Source organism: Bos javanicus, chromosome 21 (assembly GCF_032452875.1).
Source record: "Bos javanicus breed banteng chromosome 21, ARS-OSU_banteng_1.0, whole genome shotgun sequence".
In the NCBI taxonomy this organism is placed as follows: Eukaryota; Metazoa; Chordata; class Mammalia; order Artiodactyla; family Bovidae; genus Bos; species Bos javanicus.
Genome location: NC_083888.1, coordinates 41,992,795 through 42,011,750, shown reverse-complemented (window position 1 = coordinate 42,011,750; position 18,956 = coordinate 41,992,795). Strand labels below are relative to the sequence as shown.

At 34.2% G+C, this 18,956-nt stretch overlaps 1 protein-coding gene across 3 annotated transcripts in view; it reads right to left on the bottom strand.

Annotated features, from left to right (window-relative positions):
* Positions 1–605: 605 nt before the first annotated feature.
* The window catches only part of ARHGAP5 (Rho GTPase activating protein 5), a 79,397-nt gene continuing 61,046 nt past the window's right edge, over positions 606–18,956 (bottom strand). For all 3 annotated transcript variants that reach the window (XM_061394919.1, XM_061394918.1, XM_061394921.1), the window contains exons 4-7: positions 14,839–14,916; positions 11,951–12,082; positions 9,877–9,982; positions 606–4,191 (exon numbers count right to left, since the gene is read on the bottom strand). In XM_061394919.1, coding sequence (XP_061250903.1) covers positions 3,864–4,191; positions 9,877–9,982; positions 11,951–12,082; positions 14,839–14,916 — 644 coding nt within the window. In that variant the 3' untranslated portion in view covers positions 606–3,863. The remainder of the gene's footprint in view (positions 4,192–9,876; positions 9,983–11,950; positions 12,083–14,838; positions 14,917–18,956) is intronic.

The following is an 18,956-nucleotide window of genomic DNA, read 5'->3' as shown; positions in this document are numbered from 1 at the left end:
TCTTAGAAAACTTTATTTTCAGACATTTGATAAACTGAAAAGGCTTCTGAGAACTTACAGAGTTCAGACACAATAAAAGACTTAAAATGTGATATAAAGTTTTGAAGTAAATCAGAAATTGTTCAGCCTAAGAATTAAGGTAGTTAAAAGGATTAAACTTAAGATAAAACATATACAGTCATCATTCAGGTCACTGACCTCACCAGATCCATAGAATCTGGTAATATAGTCCCATAAACTTTGACTGTAATATTCATGAACCATGAAGAAAACAAAAATATTATATTCTTCAGTGTCAGCACCTCTGTTATAAACTAGAATAGGCTTCCAATATTTCCAGTACCTCAAAATAATGTCTAGCCACAGCTAAGAAACCTGTGCAACCTTGTTTTTCCAAACATTTTAAAATTATCATGTGTAGGTATACATACAGAACAGATTTTGGATCTCCTCTCATGGTACAGTAAAAGCTCAATAACACACTTCTCAAAATAAATTATGTCACCATACTGACATAATTTAAAAAATATTTTCCTATTTTATGAAAAAAAAAAAAAAAAGTTGATTTTTACCAATGAAATGGTAAAATTAGAGGCAACTATAACTTAAAATCACATAGCTTCTTAATGTTTTATTCATAGCATTCTTTACACAGAAGCTTCACTGATATTAAATTTACTGCAGCATCCTGTTGGTGAAGCACAAAAAATTACATTATAAACAAAGAAACAAAGCACTTTGACTTTTTAAAATTATATATATATTTATATCCAATTGACAAATAGCATCACAATTATTACCGTATAAAAAACTAAAAATCACCATGTAAGCTAAGGCCTAAGTTCTTAATCCAACTGTTCCCTTCTGTTACTATCTAAGAGATATAAGAAATTAAATTCCAGTACCTCAAAAGAAAAAAAAAAGGGGGTCTATATTATTTACATACAGTATGGAAAATAAAAGCTGCTTTTTGGCTAAGTTAGATTGCTGGTACCTACATTATTTACATTGTAAATATTAGAGGGAGAAAGCACTACTAACAAATACCATTTCAAATGAAAATATATTTTGCCTGGAATTTTGTTCTAAAATTAACTGTATATCCTAAATAAGTGTCTGTTGAAGACAATTTGATTTCCCATAAATCTACTGAAAATTTAGACAGTTCCACTATGCTTCTTTATATTGCTAATCTAGATAGTGTTAAGTACAATATTGAAATAAGCACTGAAGCTTAAATGAAACGATGGCAACATGTGTGTAGATGGAATTTTATTTAAAACTGTAAAATATAATGCCTTAATATTTACCCATAATTATGAGACTATCTAATATTCTTTTCATCCTTTAAGAAGTTTCATATATGACAGGTCCCTAAAACAGTGAAACCTTCCAGTAACTTACCAGAAAAAAGTTTCATTATATTATTTTGCTTGTAGAATTACTTATCTAACATTAAAAAACATATCTAAACCCTTGGCAAAAACAAACGCAATCAATTCAGTGTAACAGACTGAGCTTTAAACTGTATTTTAATTATCAATTAACTGTAACCTATTGGTTAGCTGAACCAAAAGCAGAATTTTAAATGATCCGCTATGAAACTTTTCAAATCAATTATAGAATGCATAGAAAAGTGGAGATAAATTTTGGGGAAGGTGGAAGGTAGTAAATGTGGAAAATGGTAAATGCTAGTTTTAATAACAAAAGTTGCACTAAATGTACATGAAAGTTAAATTAACACAGTATAAAAGAGAATAGCTTAAATAAACTGGGATTCACATATTACAATAGCAAAGTTATGACCGAATGAACTGAAGACATGAACAGTTCTGAAAATTCTCTTTTCAGCCTACTTCCAAAAGAAATAGTCAGGCTTTTTTCCTGTACATAGTTTTGAGCTTTGTCTATACCATATATAGTAGAAAAATAAATTCTTTAGCAACCTAGAAACAGTTTATAAAACTCTTACAGTTTAATTTTCTTTGCCAGACATGCTGATGTTAAACTGACAGCTATAAATTAAAGCTATATAGACAATAGGTATAAGTAATATAGAACAAGAATACTACATTTACCAGATTTTTCTTTTTAAAAATTACTGTACTTTCTTAATTCCTGTGTGCTTTGCAATAGGAATAATAGGGACTTTGTTTTCTTAGAAAAGATAATAACATGTAAGAGTATAACACAAATAAGATAATTTATAATATACATGTACTTCCACAGCAGCCTGGTTCATGTCAACATCTTGATTCTGAAGTCAAAATTAGAAGTACAATACCTAGGACATAACAGTTGGGAAAGACAGTATTTATTTTAGGAAAAAATGGAGCAAATCAAACTCTTAGGAGCCTCAAATCTCAAAACCATCTATTTACTATAGTATACATTAGACAACCTTAAAATTGCAGTATGAAGATTACAACATGGACTGAAGAAATTTTTCTTTACTACACAAAATATAACCTAGCAACAAAAACCCACATTTTTTTTTTCCTTTCTGGGGAAAAAAAAGGGGCATGGTCTGATAATGAACAAATTTTGAATAAATCCTATCAAAATTTACCTATGCCATTTAATTCTGAAAATTTTATCCGTAATTTAGTGTTCTGGTTGTAACTTTGCTAACAAAATGTTTAACCTCCAAAGCAGCAGTCATTTACAGCAAATCTGGTACCAACATCAAAGGAAAATAATTGTTTTACAAAACGGTGCAAAAGCCACTTTGGATTTTAGTACAACATATCACAGAAAGAATATGAATACAAGTTTGCAACTTTATATATACATACTCCAAAGAGGCTGTCAGTACCCAAAGTATTTTTATTGCTATATTAGCAATGGATTTTTGGATATGTTTTTTTAAGGGCCACATAAAAATAGATTCAAGGGACAGATTAAATTGAAGTCCTAGATTAAAATGTTTGGTTTAAAGAATTTTCTACAACAAATTTCATGTTTATGTATGAAAAGTTATATAACCTTATATGAAAATGTCATGAAGTATTTTCTACACTATACTAAATGTATTTCCCAAGAGGGAAAAAATTAAAATATCTAAAATATATTAGATTAAGATTACAAGACCATAATAGATCTTTTGAACATGCATCTGTTTACAGAATTAACAGTATACAAGATGTTGGTTTCATTATGGACTATAAAGAAATGAGTTGGTGACAACTATCCTTTGCACAACATTATCAACTCACTTTAGCCACAAGCATGTCCTTGGTATGTGTGTACAAGAAATATTTTCATTTACCCCCATCAAATCATCCACAGGTTTACTTAGAAGATGAAGGTGCAGAAATATGTTAAATGTATTTTTCTTTCCTTCAAACAACATCCCAAGCATGGCATAAGTAGCCTGAAATAATAAAATACTTAACTGGGCTTTTTAGTTATCTACACAACCTACTAAAAGTAAATTAAGTTGCTCAAATTAACACATCAAATAACAAAACCAGCCATAAAGCAGGCTGGAAAGCATTAAATGTTTCATATACGTGAGTTTTTAAATCATTTAATTTCTATAGAAAAATTTTATTCACAATATAATGTGACAGAAAATGCCACAGGAATGATATACTGATTGCAATAAGGTTGCATGCAACAGCAGCTTTGTATTTTATAGCTATTTTTGTTTATAAAAATTAAACCTCTCAGTCATGCTTATCACATGGTCTTAGTTTTGTAATGTAAATGAGTAAGGAATACCATACAGTTCAAAGAGGAAATGTCTCATCATTTTGAATGTGAATTATCTGTAAGAAACATGAAGTATACTACTGAACCCTGAAACATGCATGTCTAGATTTTCTTTTGTCCAATTTCAGGCTGTCTGCAATCCTTCTTACTTATATAATACCAAGAGGATCCGTCTGTAACTGTGGTTGTATCAGCTGAGGTTGCAATGGTGGTGGTAACTGAAGTGGTACCATTGGTTCTACCAACTGTCCTGGGTTTGAAGGTGGCGCTGGAGCCACAGTGTTTGCAGTTTCCACAATTTCTCCATTGTAAAAGAAAAACTGACACTGTTGAATGAATGTTTCAACAACAGATTGATGGATCTTGGTGGTAGACAGAAATTCTCGATTTTCAAAATCAGGTCTCATCAAAGTTGGCCAAAAACAGATGGATAAGTTGTCTGCTGTCATTAAGTTGACTTTATTATGTTGACTGACCCTGAAATTATGATATAAAAGAACAATTAGAAACCAGTCAAAACTCATTACAATTAAAGAATTCATGAGTTGGAAACTGTTTCAGATGATTTGGCTTTACTTTTTTTTTTTTTTAAATCTTAACTTCAAATTTGAAACATTTTCTTCTTGTGCATTCCATGTTCAACTACATTCTAATAACAGAAGACAGCAGTAAAATCCATTCCTTATGAGAATCAAAGATGGTTTTTACTTCCAGAAAAATTATTCTACTTCCAACCAGGAGACTTTTTAACTTTCAAAAAAAATTAAGTTTCTAGTATTCTAAAAAAACAATCTTTTTAATCATCAACTACCTTGCACATCATCACAAATTTCAATGACAACAGTTCACAGAAGCACATTCTACCTTAAAACTCTTATGATTTAACAATAAATAATTTACAAATGACCATATATTACTAATTTGCACTTACAGTCTTTTAAATGTGTGAGCAAGCATTACTGCCACCGTACATAAAAATCAAGAAGAATCAAATCTTGAATTTTAACTCAAAATTATTAAATGGGGAGGAAGTTTCAGATATTTTATCCAACCCTCTCATTTCACACATAAAGAAATAGCTCAATGCGCAAAGTAGCAGGAAAATTTTATACTTAACTGTGCATATCAAAAAGTTTAGAACTTAAACCAAAGGACCCACATCCCCGAACATAGGAATTGTTCATCCGAGGTAAAATAAATGCCCTAAAAACATGTGTTCTGTGGTAAAAAAAAAAAAAAGGCATTATCTTTTGTTAAGAGACTAAATTAGAATAATCAGAATAAAATCAACCTTCTCTTAAAATACAGTGTATAGTGGGGCCCAGTCAGGTATGTCTATGTGGTAGTCAAATAAAAATTCTGAAAATGCCTATAAATCTGAAAGACATGAACCTGGGCAAGTCTAATTGTTGAGTCAAAACAAACAAAAGGGAGGTAATGTTTGAGTTGAGTAAAGGGTAATGGGTGTTAGTAAAATACTAGGAAGAGTAGTTCAGTCACAACAGTGGTTCTCAAATACTAGAAAGCAAAAGTAATAAAACAGCATGGTATTGGCATAAGAACAGACACATGGATCAATGCAACAGAACAGAGGGCCCAAAAATGAACCCACACATTTATGGACAATTAATTTTCAACAAAGGAGAATACACAATGGAGAAAAGACAGTGTCTTCAGCAAGTAGGAGAGCTGGACGGCCACATGTAAATCAGTGAGGTTAGAACACTTTCTCACATTGATATACAAAAAAAAAAAAAAGAAGTCAAAACGGCATTGGACTTAAATGTAAGACATGACACCATAAAACTCCTAGACGAGAACATTCGCAAAACACTCTCTGACATTGTCGTTTAGTCGCTAAGTTCTATCTGACTTCTTTGTGACCCCATGGACTGTAGCCCACCAGGCCCCTCTGCCCATGAGATTTCCCAGGCAAGAATACTGGTGTGGGTTGCCATTTCCTTTTCCAGGGGATCTTCCTGACCCAGGGTTCAAACCTGTGTCTTTTGCATTGGCAGGCAGATTCTTTACCAATGAGCCACCTGGGAAGCCATATTCTCTGACATAAACCACAGCAACACTTTCTCAGGTCAGCTGCCCAAGGTAATAAAAATGAAAGCAAAAATAAATGGGATCTAATGAAGCTTACAAGCTTTTGCATAGCAAAGGAAACTATAAACAAAATGAAAAGACAACCTATGGAATGGGAGAAAATATTTGCAAACAGTGTGATCGACAAGGAGTTAATTTCAAATACACAAATAGTTCATACAACTCAGTAGCAAAAAAAAAAAAAAAAAACAAAAACACAAACCCAATCAAAAATGAGCAGAAAACCTAAATAGACATTTCTCCAATGACATACAGATGACCAACAGGCACATGAAAACATGCTCTACATTACTAATTATTAGAGAAATGCAAATTAAAACTATACTGAGATACCATCACACACTACTCAGAATGGCCATCATCAAAAAGTCTACAAATAATAAATGACGAACAGGGTGTGGCAGAAAGTGAACCCTCCTAAACTGTTGCTGGTGCGAATGTAAATTGGTGTAGCTACCATGGAGAACAGTATGGAGGTTTTTTAAAATATTAGAGTTGCCATATGATCCAGCAATCCCACTCCTGGGCATACATCCAGAAAAGATGAAAACTCTAAACTGAAATGATATATCCACCCCAGTGTTCACAGCAGCATTATTTACAAAAGCTAAGGCATGGAAGCAACTTAAGTGTCTATCAAAAGATGAAAGGATAAAAATATGGTAAATATATACACAATGGAATAAAAAAGAATGAAATGATGCTATCTATAGTTAATGAATGGACCTAGAGACATACTAAGCAAAGTTAAGTCAGAAAGAGAAAAATACCATACAGTATCACTTATATGTAGGATCTAAAAAATAAAATGATACAAATGAACTTATTTGTTCAAAACAGAAACAAGATTCACAGACATAGAAAACCTATGGTTACCAAAAGGGAAAGGGCAGAAGAGGAATAAATGAAGACTTTGGAATTAAAAGATACACATTACTACATATAAAATACAAAAAATGATAGGGCCCTACTGTATAGTACAGGAACTATGTTTGATATTCCATAATAACATATAATGGAAAAGAATCTGAGAAAGCATGTAATTGAATCACTTTGCTGAACATCTGAAACCAACATAACATTGTAAATCAACATTAAAAAAAAAAAAAACCACCACCTCCCAGTGGTTCTCAGTGTCTATCAGAATCTTCTGGAGTGCCTGTTAAAACACAAGTTTGATAATTATGTCTTGAGTTGGGTCTGTTAATTTGCATTCCTAACAAGTGCCCAGGTTTTGCTGATGCTGCTGATCTGAGGACTGAATTTTGAGAAAGACTAAGGCAGTCATGTTAAGATGTGATAAGGAGCCAGGCACAAATTGATACTTTTTGTTAAATGCTATCAGTTTAATACAGTGGCACTGTAATAATAACGTGGTGGAAACGGAAAGGAAATTTAACAGAATAAGTTAGAACTAGGCCACTTAATGTTAATGTTTGGATTTTTTTCTTCAGGATATAAGTGATCTTTACAGAAAGAGTTTTCAAAATGATCACTCTGGCATTGTGATCAAAGGAGAAAGAAAAACTGGCAGAGAGAGCTCAATGAAAAATTAGAGTTCCCTAAATGAGAAATGATGAAATTAAAGCAGTGGCAGAGGAATGAAAAGGAAAAATAATTAGGAGAAAAAACTAATATGACACAGTAACTCACTGAATATGAAAGGTGAAAGAGAATATATTTAAAGAACAACTCTATGGATTAATTTTTGCAATCTGTCAATCACCTATTATATATCTATCATTTATTTCCTATACTAGAATGTAAGTTCCATGAAATGTGTGATTATTTTATTTACTGATATCTGTATAGCACTTATAAGAGTACATGGCACAAAGAGTAAACCCATTATCATCAATAATTGAGTATTTCTTTTAAAATTTAAGTCTGGTGATACAATTTCTCTATTCTACTTTCTAGTGGCTCCCCACACCATTCAGAGAAACAATCATGCAATGTTTTTTTTCACTGACACTTACTCCCTACCCCAACCCCTTAAATGTCAGTTGAACTCAACAGTGAAATTAGTGATATACATGAAAGCAACCTCCTTGTGAAAATATTTTGAGGACTAAAGCTAGTCCGTAGGTTACACTCTGAGTAGTACTGTCCTATCCTTCACTCTGCTCAAGCAACATATGCTTCTTTGCTATTCCTCAATATATCAAATGTGCCTGTTGTCACTAACTGTTGTATCACTGGAGTCAAACACACTAAGTGTCTAACATAACACTGATGGTGGACCAGCACATGATTCTTTGAACATGCTCTTTCCTTTGTCCCTTTTCCATATTATTTTTTAATGAAGTTTAATTCTTATTTCAGTACTTCAATCAAACTATAAAATAATATGTTCATATACCATCCCAACATTCCATACGACATAACCTCTCTTCTAGTACCCTGTACACATCTGTTAAAGCATGAACCACCTGTATGGTAATTTTCAAAAGAGGAAATTCCACTACCTATACTGCAATGTTATATATGCTGGTATTTTCTCAGAGAGGGAGACTTCAGAGAAGTTACTAGAAATGTTTATAATTTTATGCTACACTGAAAACAACAAAACTTTAATATTCTCTTTTAAGAGCTACAGACTGAAATGTACTTGTTTTGGACACTGACATTATTAGCTTAAAAAACCAAACATGAGTTCATTACAATGTTAGTAGAAAATATTGTGAAGGGTGGATTCTCACTCTCAATAACAACTCTGTGAGGTGTTATTCTTCTCACTCTTATACAGTCAAGAAAATCAAGACTTCAGTTCAGTTCAGTTGCTCAGTCGTGTCCGACTCTTTGAGACCCCATGAATTGCAGCACGCCAGGCCTCCCTGTCCATCACCAACTCCCGGAGTTCACTCAAACTCAGGTCCATCAAGTCGGTGATGCCATCCAGCCATCTCATCCTCTGTCGTCCCCTTTTCCTCCTGCCCCCAATCCCTCCCAGCATCGGAGTCTTTTCCAATGAGTCAACTCTTCGCATGAGGTGGCCAAAGTACTGGAGTTTCAGCTTTAGAATCATTCCTTCCAAAGAAATCCCAGGGCTGATCTCCTTTAGAATGGACTGGTTGGATCTCCTTGCAGTCCAAGGGACTCTCAAGAGTCTTCTCCAACACCACAGTTCAAAAGCATCAATACTTTGGCGCTCAGCTTTCTTCACAGTCCAACTCTCATATCCATACATGACCAGTGGGAAAAACCATAGCCTTGACTAGATGGACCTTTGTTGGCAAAGTAATGTCTCTACTTTTCAATATGCTATCTAGGTTGGTCATAACTTTTCTTCCAAGGAGTAAGCATATTTTAAATTTCATGGCTGAAGTCACCATCTGCAGTGATTTTCAAGACTTAGGAAGGGTTAAAAAATTTGTTCAAGGCCACAGAACTAAAAACATTTCAAAACCAAATCTATTTAACTCCAAAGTCTTGAGGTTTATCCCATTATACAATATCAGTATTTTCTTTCATTTAACGAATGATATTGGCAAGAGTTTCTTTATAGAGAAAAGCATGAACTTGAAGCTCTACACTATTTAAGGTTTTTGATATTGGATAATGTTATACATTTCAGTCAAGAAGGATGGTAATATGAATTCAAGTTTCTAACAGACTTTCACTATGAAGACTATCTAAACAAAACAAGCAAGATATACAAAAGAAATAGCACAAAAGAAGAGGGAATTAAATCACTTAATAAAATTTGGATTCTAATCATAAGATGTGCCATTTGAGCATATGATTTCTCTTTAAATCTCAATTATTCCAACTTCAAACAGGTTGATTTGGTTAATTATCTAAGTGTCATTTTGACAAAAAAAAGTACTCACCACACTTACTTTTTATAAAATCATTATGTATACTAAAAGGGTCATATTTCTTTAAAAAGGTTGATGAAAAACCTATTTTACAAATCCAGGAAAAAGTGATCTAGAGATTCAAAATTGAAGTATCTGTTTAGTTTGTCTCTATCTTAAAATTATCCAATTTATAGTTATGTTGAAACCTGTAGTGCATTTTACTTGCAAAAACAAAAAATAAAATTACCTGTTTAGATGTGTTATTATATATCTGAATACATCATAGTTAACAGGATGAAATTTCTTAACAATTTCTTTCAGTGCATGAAGACGTTCTGCTTTATCCAGGATTTCTGTAAAAGTAGTGAGGAATTTGTATGAAACACAGACATTAAAAAATACTGATAAAGCTTCTTGCTATGCTTATTATATAAAACAATCAAGAATGTATATGAAATATGTTAGGAGAAGTAAACAAAAACAAAGAAAATGTAAAGAATCTGCTAATAAATAGATTATCATTTATTACAGTAACTCTTCAGAAAGCTAATAACTGAATAACTTGGGGATGGCGAAATCGTGTATTAGTAATTTTTTAAAGCAACATCTAACTAGGTACTGACTTAGAATCAACTAATTACTAATAAATCTGTTAAGCTCTTAATATTCATGGTACAAACAGTAAATATTTTAGGCTTTGTGGGTGAAACTATTCAACTCTGCAGTTGTACAAAAGCAGCCATAGACAATATGCAACAAGAGTGGCTTTGTTCCAATAGAACTTAAAAAAAAAAAATCTGAATTTCATATAATTTTAACATATAATTTTTTCTTTTAACATTTTCAACCATTTAAAAATGTAAAAAAAAAACATTCTTAGCTTGAAAGCCTTCTGAAAACTGATGGCAAGCTGAATTTTTGGCCCACAGGTCAGTTTGCCAGCACCTGATTTAAAGCATCACCATATACTTATTTATAATTCACTTAGCTTATCAAACATCTTTTTTCACAATCACTACAGTGGTCAGTTACTTTTCAAACTTATGCAAATTATGAAACAGGATAACTGAAAGGCAGTTCTGCGATAAATAGGAGGAGAGAAGAGAGCACCCTTACTGCTTCTCTTCCTCATTCACTTCTTTCTTCCAAAATAATAGTGGGTTCCTCTGGAGGGGTCCAATCTGCATAGCAACTCATGGCAGGTAGTATGAATACCACTTACTGTGTGTTAGTCACTCAGCTGTGTCTGACTCTTTGCGACCCCATGAACTGCAGCCCACGAGGCTCCTCTGTCCATGGGATTGTCCAGGCAGGAATACTGGAGTGGGTAGCCATTCCCTTTTCTAGGCGATCTTCCTGACCCAGGGATCAAACCCAGATCTCCCACAATGCAGGCAGATTCTTTACCATCTGAGCCACCAGGGAAGCCCAAAAACCAAGTACTAACAAATTTCTCATTTGCCACATATTACTTCTAACTCAGCCCTCAATAATTTCCTAACTAGGAAAGTTCTAAGGCTATTGTTTACAGTCAAAAAGGAAGAAAATCTAAGCTATCAAATGGACCATTTTCCCAGTTTATATATGAGACTATGTATAAGGCAACTGGATTGTGTGCCAATATATTGAAGTGGATTTTAATTAAAAGAAAATTAACTGAGAACTCTTAACAATCAAAACCGTAAGAAAGCAACTTCACTCTAAAGAGTCTGAAGACTTGGAATCAGAAAGACATATTGAAGAGAAATATTTAGAAACTAAATATTGAGAACACAGTAAGGATTAAGCACTAGGTTACCTGACAGTAAAATAGACCTTTTTTTCCTCATTTTCCAGATAACAAATGAGTATCTGCTAAGTGGAAACATCTGGATGAATGATTATGCCAAGTAAGAATCAATACTGAATAAATATTCATTTTCCTGTCTAACTCTCTCAAAAACTGACTTAAGACATGAGGCCAAAGTTAATTTCTTTGACTTAAAACATATTTAAAAAAAAAAAACATACTTTACTGAAGTACGTTACAGATACATTCATTTGAAGAATTAATTTCTTTTTCCTAACAATGCCTTTGAGTTTGATTCAAATACAAACCTCAAACTTCCAGCACTATGATCTAACTTCTAGGAGCACCTAGTCATCTAGGAGGCTAGCTAAAAGTATTTAAAGGGAAAGAACTTTAATAGACAGCTCTAGAAGCTGAATTTTTATTTGCTACACATTCTACTGAATGACCTCGTTTAACACATAGCAACCAATGTACAAACCCACTACCATCACCCCTCTCAAAAAAAAAAAAAAAAAAGGCTTATACTTACTTGCTGCTTCCAGTAGCTCTGGATGAAGAGAATATGGAATTAAAGGATCTGGTAGATCTGCAAAGAAAGCTTTAAGAGCTCCAGCTACAGCATTTACTGTTACTTCCATTGATACTAGACTGATATTATGATCTACAAGACAAAAATTGAAATTAAAAATTATAATAAATTTAAATTTATAACAAGAGAAGTAAGCTAAACAGGTATTTGAAGATCCAAAGATATTTAAGTCTTCTCATTGATCACCTTTATTTAAAGGCAGATTCATCTCTCCCCCATTGTTTTAATGTAAGTTTGCCTGATAAAACTGTAGATAATGAAAGAGAAAACCAAGCAAGGAGCATTTTCTGTTACAATAAAAAACCTGTTAGGCTTATTAGTATACAGGCAATATTATTTAACATTTCTCTTCTCTTAAAACATTTTGTTTAATGTAAGCTATTTTTAAAATAGGTCATAAGGAAACAGAGACAGATAGGAATCATACATATAAATTCAAGCTTCAACTTTTTAACTTATACTTTAAAAATTTTAATATAAAACACTTTAAACACTTATCAGTGAAGTTCTAACTTTAAATAAATAAGAACAGAACACAGTAAAGGTGTATTATAAGGTTAATTTGCTATTTTAAAGTCTTATTTTCCTTTTATAAATACAATGAATACTTATGATAAAGAAAAAAGTACCCCCATAATCAAGAGATAATCACTGTTTATACTTTAGCATGTTTCCTTTCATCCCTTTTCTGCTCATTTGAAAAAAAAAAAAGATGAATCACATATATATATATTTTATATTGAATTTCATTTTTAAGGCATTATCCAAGGTTATTAAAATTTCTTTTAAATAATTTTTAAGGGAGCAGGAAACATTTCATTGCGATTTCAAGCTTGTAGAAATTCTGCAATAATAATAAAAATACAAAGAACTCACACATACCCTTAACCAAGAATCACCAATCTTTACATTTTGTTCCACACATAAACAATTTTAACAACTATAAAACATTCTCCCAGACATAAAATTTACATAATATTCTATTACTGAAGATTTAATTTATTTCATTTAAAAAAGCTATAAAGATTTTATGATTAAAAACTTGTATTTACTAACGCTTACTTCCTTAGGCAGGCTACATTCCTTGAAATATAAGCTACCCAATCAACATTTAACATAGTGTCTGGCACAGAAAATTCATCATATGCATTATCTCATTATTCTTCGGTTATTTTTATCACTCCCATCCTGAAGCACAGTGAAGTCGCTCAGTCATGTCCAACTCTTTGCAACCCCATGGACTGTAGCCTACCGGGCTCCTCCGTCCATGGGATTTTCCAGGCAAGAATACTGGAGTGTGGTGCCACTGCCTTCTCCAGGGGAACTTCCCGACCCAGGGATCGAACCCTGGTCTCCCGCATTGTAGGCAGATGCTTTACCATCTGAGCCACAAGGGAAGCCCAATTCTAGATTAAAAAGTTGCTGTTTAGAAAGATTAACTTCCAGAGATCACAAAGGAAGTAAGTGACTTCCCAGGTGGCGCTAGTGGTAAAGAACCCGCCTGCCAATGCAGGAGATGTAAGAGATGTGGATTTGATCCTTGGGTTGGAAAGATCTGAAGGAGGGCACAGCAACCCACTCCAGTATTCTTGCCTGGGAAATCTCATGGACAGAGGAGCCTGGCGGGCTGCAGACAATAGGGTCACGAATAGTTGGACACAACTGAATCAACTTACCACAGTAAGTGGCAGAACTACAAAACAAAACCAGAAAGTCTAAATCAAGAGACCCTGGTACTGATTATTCTTCCTTTATTACTTAGAGGTAAAATTGTAAGGATTTGATAAAGTCTAAACAGTTCTTGTAACAAAATACTTTTAAAAAGTGAAACACTAACAATACTCTTTCAAAGCAAAGCATACAAACCCCCTTCTCCAACACTCAACAATTTTACCATTTCAACACATATAATCTTCATTATTCTATATGGTTATCTAGTATTCTGCTTGTAAACATGAGTGGACTCCCCACCTTTAAAACAAAATACAAACAACACTGCAATAAATTTATTGGTAGGCTTACATGAAGACTTGTAACAAATATTTACAAATGGAATTTCTCCAGCAAAAGCTATATAAAGCACCCATAACCAATAATACACAACACACCTGTTTGCCTATGCCCTACCAATAATCTTTTCCATTCTCATAATAAATACAATCTTTTTGTTTTAATTTTTACTTATTTATAACTGACAGAGGCCAAGCATATTTACATATGTATGTTGTTCTTCTGAAATTAAATTGCTTAATCTAGCAAAGAAAGTCCATAGCCCCCCTAGATTTGCAGTTTTTCTCCTGATTTTGTTTTATCCACTGTTCCATACAGAAGTTTTTACATTTTTAAGCAGTCCAGTTTATCATCTTGTTCATGCTTACTAGGTTTCATGTTAAGTTTAGGCCTCTCCCTACTGCAAGATTATAAAAATATTCACTCATTTTTCTCCCTAGTACATACAGTTTTCATTTTTTTCACTTAAATCTTTGATCTCATAATTAATTTGAGTAGGAAATTCAGCTTTTTAAAAAATCCCTAATTAGTTGGCACAGTATCATGAAAGAAAAAAAACACTTTCAAATTGCACTTAAAGGTAAATCTGCATACACAAAGATGATGATGCATCATAACTCAATTTACTGCTTTTCCAATTCTGCTAATGGATTTACAGCTCTCCTGTTTCTTGACTCTGGTATCTGTCTGATTAAATACTCCTAATACTACTTCAAAACTTTCTTCCATAATACATGATCTTAAGGAGGTTTTCATATGAAATTTCAATAAGGAAACTAACAAGATGGTAATTTTGCCTTATGTAATTATCTTTTTACCTTGATCAAACTGCTTTTGAATATTGTCTTGATCAGTTTTGTTCCCACTAACACGGTAGAGTCCTTCAGTACATAATCCTAAAATAAAGAAAGAGACTTTTATACATGCATATATAAGTACAACAAAGAATATACTTAACCTTATGTACAACTTAGTGACTTACAAAATATGGTGGTAAATATTTTTAGGAACAAAATAATTTTGAACATTTCATTTAAAGTAAGTTCACAATGGACTATTTTAATTTTAAACCAGTTAGGCTACTCAGTTCCATGCAAAAAGTGAGAAGAAACATTCTTCCTATTTCTTTTACTAAATACATCTAATTTCCTGACTGTGATATATTGAAAAAAAACCAAAAGACACTGAAAGGTGAAGAGAAAGTGAATTAACAGCAACTCTAAGAACTTGAAAAACAACATGACTGAGTTCTCTGGGTTTTCTTTTTGCCTTATATTTCCTAGACCAGGCAACAGACAAGCCTGCAACCCAGAAACACTGATGAACACAGGCAAAAAAATAAAAACAACAATAAACCACCACTCAGAAAACCAACAAGAAAAGCCTGCTCTCTCTGGTGAAAGGATTGGGAAAGGTGTAGACTAGCAAGCAAAATCATTTTTTAATTATTGCCCTACTCCAGCCAAACATCGTGGAACCTACTCCTCCTCATTCACAACAATGGCAATCTACTAGCCAGCAGCAACAAAGGTGTCCCTCCCCTTTCAAGATGTCAGCAAGGGCTGATTGAAGTCTGAAGTTTTAACTACCACCTTGACCTAAGAGGTAACCTCCCCTCTCCACCACAGTGGTCAACAGAGGCTGGTGGAGATCAAGCAGGGTGGGGAGTCCAATCTTCTAGCCTCACTTTGTAGCAATGAGGCAGCCTTCCTCCTCGGCTAGTACAGTGTCAGAGGAGGCCTGTTAAAAATAGATTTAAATAAGACTCAAAGTTTCACAGCATACTATTCAAAATCTAGAATAAAAACATAATAAAATGAAAATCATTCATCATTTCAAGAATCAAGAAAATCTCAACCTGAATGAGAAAGACAATTAATTGACACCAATGCAAAGATGTCAGTTGTGGAACTATCTGATAAGGATTTCAAAGCATCATAAAACACTTTGGTGAACAATTATAAACACACGTGAAACATACTTCCTAACAGAAAGTATCAGCAAAGAAACAGAAATATAAGGAACAACAAAATGGAAATTTTAGAATCAGAAATACAGGAACAGAAACAACAAATTCACTGAATGCTATCAACAACAAAAGAAGACAGAGAAATGAGCAAGTGATCCTGAAGACAAACAACAGAAATTATCCAGTCTAAAGAACATAAAGAAATTAGACACGGAAAAAAAAAAAAAAGACAAGTTGCAGGGATTTGTGGGACAACAGATGAACCAAGATTTATATCATCAGCCCAAGACCTATCCCTATGTTCAATGGGAAACTTCTAAAAGAGACTCAGTTTGATAAGGCATTGTACTCTTCTGATCACAAGGAGGAAAAAATGAATAGAATAGTGGATTCTGTCAAACTTTTTTCCGGAGCAATATCAAAGGTGCTTGTATGGGACAATATATTAATCCCTTCTAATTTTCATCAGGTTAAAATATTTTATTAATATTTTGTTTTATAAATATCACAAATATCTTTACATACAAAGATGTGAAAGGGGAAAAAAAAATGTACCTCACATTGCAGGAAACAAGTCAACATTGAGAAATTCATGAAAATAAAGGTAAGGGAAGATCCCCTGGAGAAGGAAATGGCAGCCCACTCCAGTAGTATTCTTGCTCGGAAAATCCCATGGACAGAGGAGCCTGGCAGGCTGTAGTCATAGGACTGCAAAGAGTTGGACACAACTGAGTGATTGAGCACAAACACACAAACCCGCAAAAAAGGTAGCAAAAATCCACTGACAAGTTTCATGGGTCAAAGTCATTAAATCCAAAGTTTTAACTTCAATAAAGCACAGCTGCTGCTGCTAAGTCGCTTCAGTTGTGTCCAACTCTGGGTGACAGGCTCCCCTGTCCCTGGGATTCTCTAGGCAAGAACACTGCAGTGGGTATAAAGCACAGCAGACACCACTAAATAACCAAAATTATCATTTACTGTGGGACAAAATAACATCCTACTCCAACAACTCAACACTCAAAACATGAAGATCATGGCACCCAGTCCCATCACTTCATAGCAAATAGATGGGGAAAAAGTGGAAACAGTAACAGACTTTATTTTCGTGGGCTCCAAAATCACTGTGGACAGTGACTGCAGCCATGAAATTAAAAGACGCTTGCTCCTTGGAAGAAAAGCAATGACAAACCTGGACAGCATATTAAAAAGCAGAGGCATTACTTTGCTCTCAAAAGTCCATATAGTCAAAGTTGTGGTTTTTCCAGTTGTCATATATGGATGTAAGAGCTGGACAGTGAAAAACGCTGACTGCTGAAGAATTTATTCCTTCAAACTGTGGTGCTGAGGAAGACTCTTGAGAGTACCTTGGACAGCAGGGAGATCAAATCAGGCAATCCTAAAGGAAATCAACCCTGAATATTCACTGAAAGGACTGATGCTGCAGCTCTAATACTTTGGCCACCTGATGAAAAGAGCTGATATTGGAAAAGACTCTGATGCTGGGAAAGATTGAAGGCAGGAGGAGAAGGGGACGACAGAGGATGAGATGGTTGAATGGCATCACAGACTGAATGGACAAGAGTCTGAGCAAACTCTTGAGAGGGATGATGAAGGACAGGTAAGCCTGGCATACTACAGTTCATGGGGTCACGAAGAGTTGGATACGACTGAGCAACTGAACAACAATACCAACAGATATGATGCACTTAGATACAACAATACTTTGGTGGTATTTCTAACTAAAATGCAAAATTCGAATCCAATAATGAGGAAAAGAAACCTCAAATTGATGGAGAAAGAAAACGTTTATTTGTATAGTAAAACACCAATCCATAAACATAATAAAAATGATAGACTAACCTGACATAGTGACAAGCATTTATTTGCTACATGAAAAAGGAAACATGTGTAATCATCCATGCTAAAAACCTTGCCTTCCTTTCACTGATAACTGAGTGATGTATTTTTTCTTTTTAAAAAAAAAAAAGCAGCAACACCAACTTAATAATCTAGATGTGAATTAAATCATCCAAAGTATCCATCCTGGGCCTCCAAGTAATACAGGCATTAGAAATCTATACCAATATGCCAAAACTAAACTTAAAATATGTTTTAACCAAGTACTTTCACCTTTTTTTCTTCCATTAGAAAGATTAACCCTTACACTGCATAGAACTCATGATATCTGAAGTTCTAAAAGGGTCTAAGTTCTATTTGAGTTAATAAATATAAAATAAAAGAGTTTCACTAAAGTCACAAAACACACAACCAACAGTAAGGGAGAAGCAAGCTGTGTAGATCATTCATGAATTATATTGTTTCCATGGGAGGCGGCATCAGCAAAAGAGACGAAGAAACAAATTTTGGAGCTTGGTTCCCCAATAAAAGAAACTTAAAGTGAAAGTGAAGTCGCTCAGTCAGGTCTGACTTTTTGAGACCCCATGGACCAGAGCCTATCAGGATCCTCCATCCATGGGATTTTCCAGGCAAAAGTACTGGACTGGGTTGCCATTTCCTTCTCCAGGGGATCTTCCTGACCCAGGAAACAAACCTGGGTCTCCCGCATCATCAGTTCAGTTCAGTCGCTCAGTCGTGTCCAAACTTTGCAACCCCATGAATCGCAGCATGCCAGGCCTCCCTGTCCATCACCAACCCCCGGAGTTCACTCAGACTCACGTCCATCGAGTCAGTGATGCCATCCAGCCATCTCAACCTCTGTCGTCCCCTTCTCCTCCTGTCCCCAATCCCTCCCAGCATCAGAGTCTTTTCCAATGAGTCAACACTTCGCATGAGGTGGCCAAAGTACTGGAGTTTCAGCTTTAGCATCATTCCTTCCAAAGAAATCTCAGGGCTGCTCTCCTTCAGAATGGATGGGTTGGATCTCCTTGCAGTCCAAGGGACTCTCGAGTCTTCTCCAACACCACAGTTCAAAAGAACACATCAATTCTTTAGCATTCAGCCTTCTTC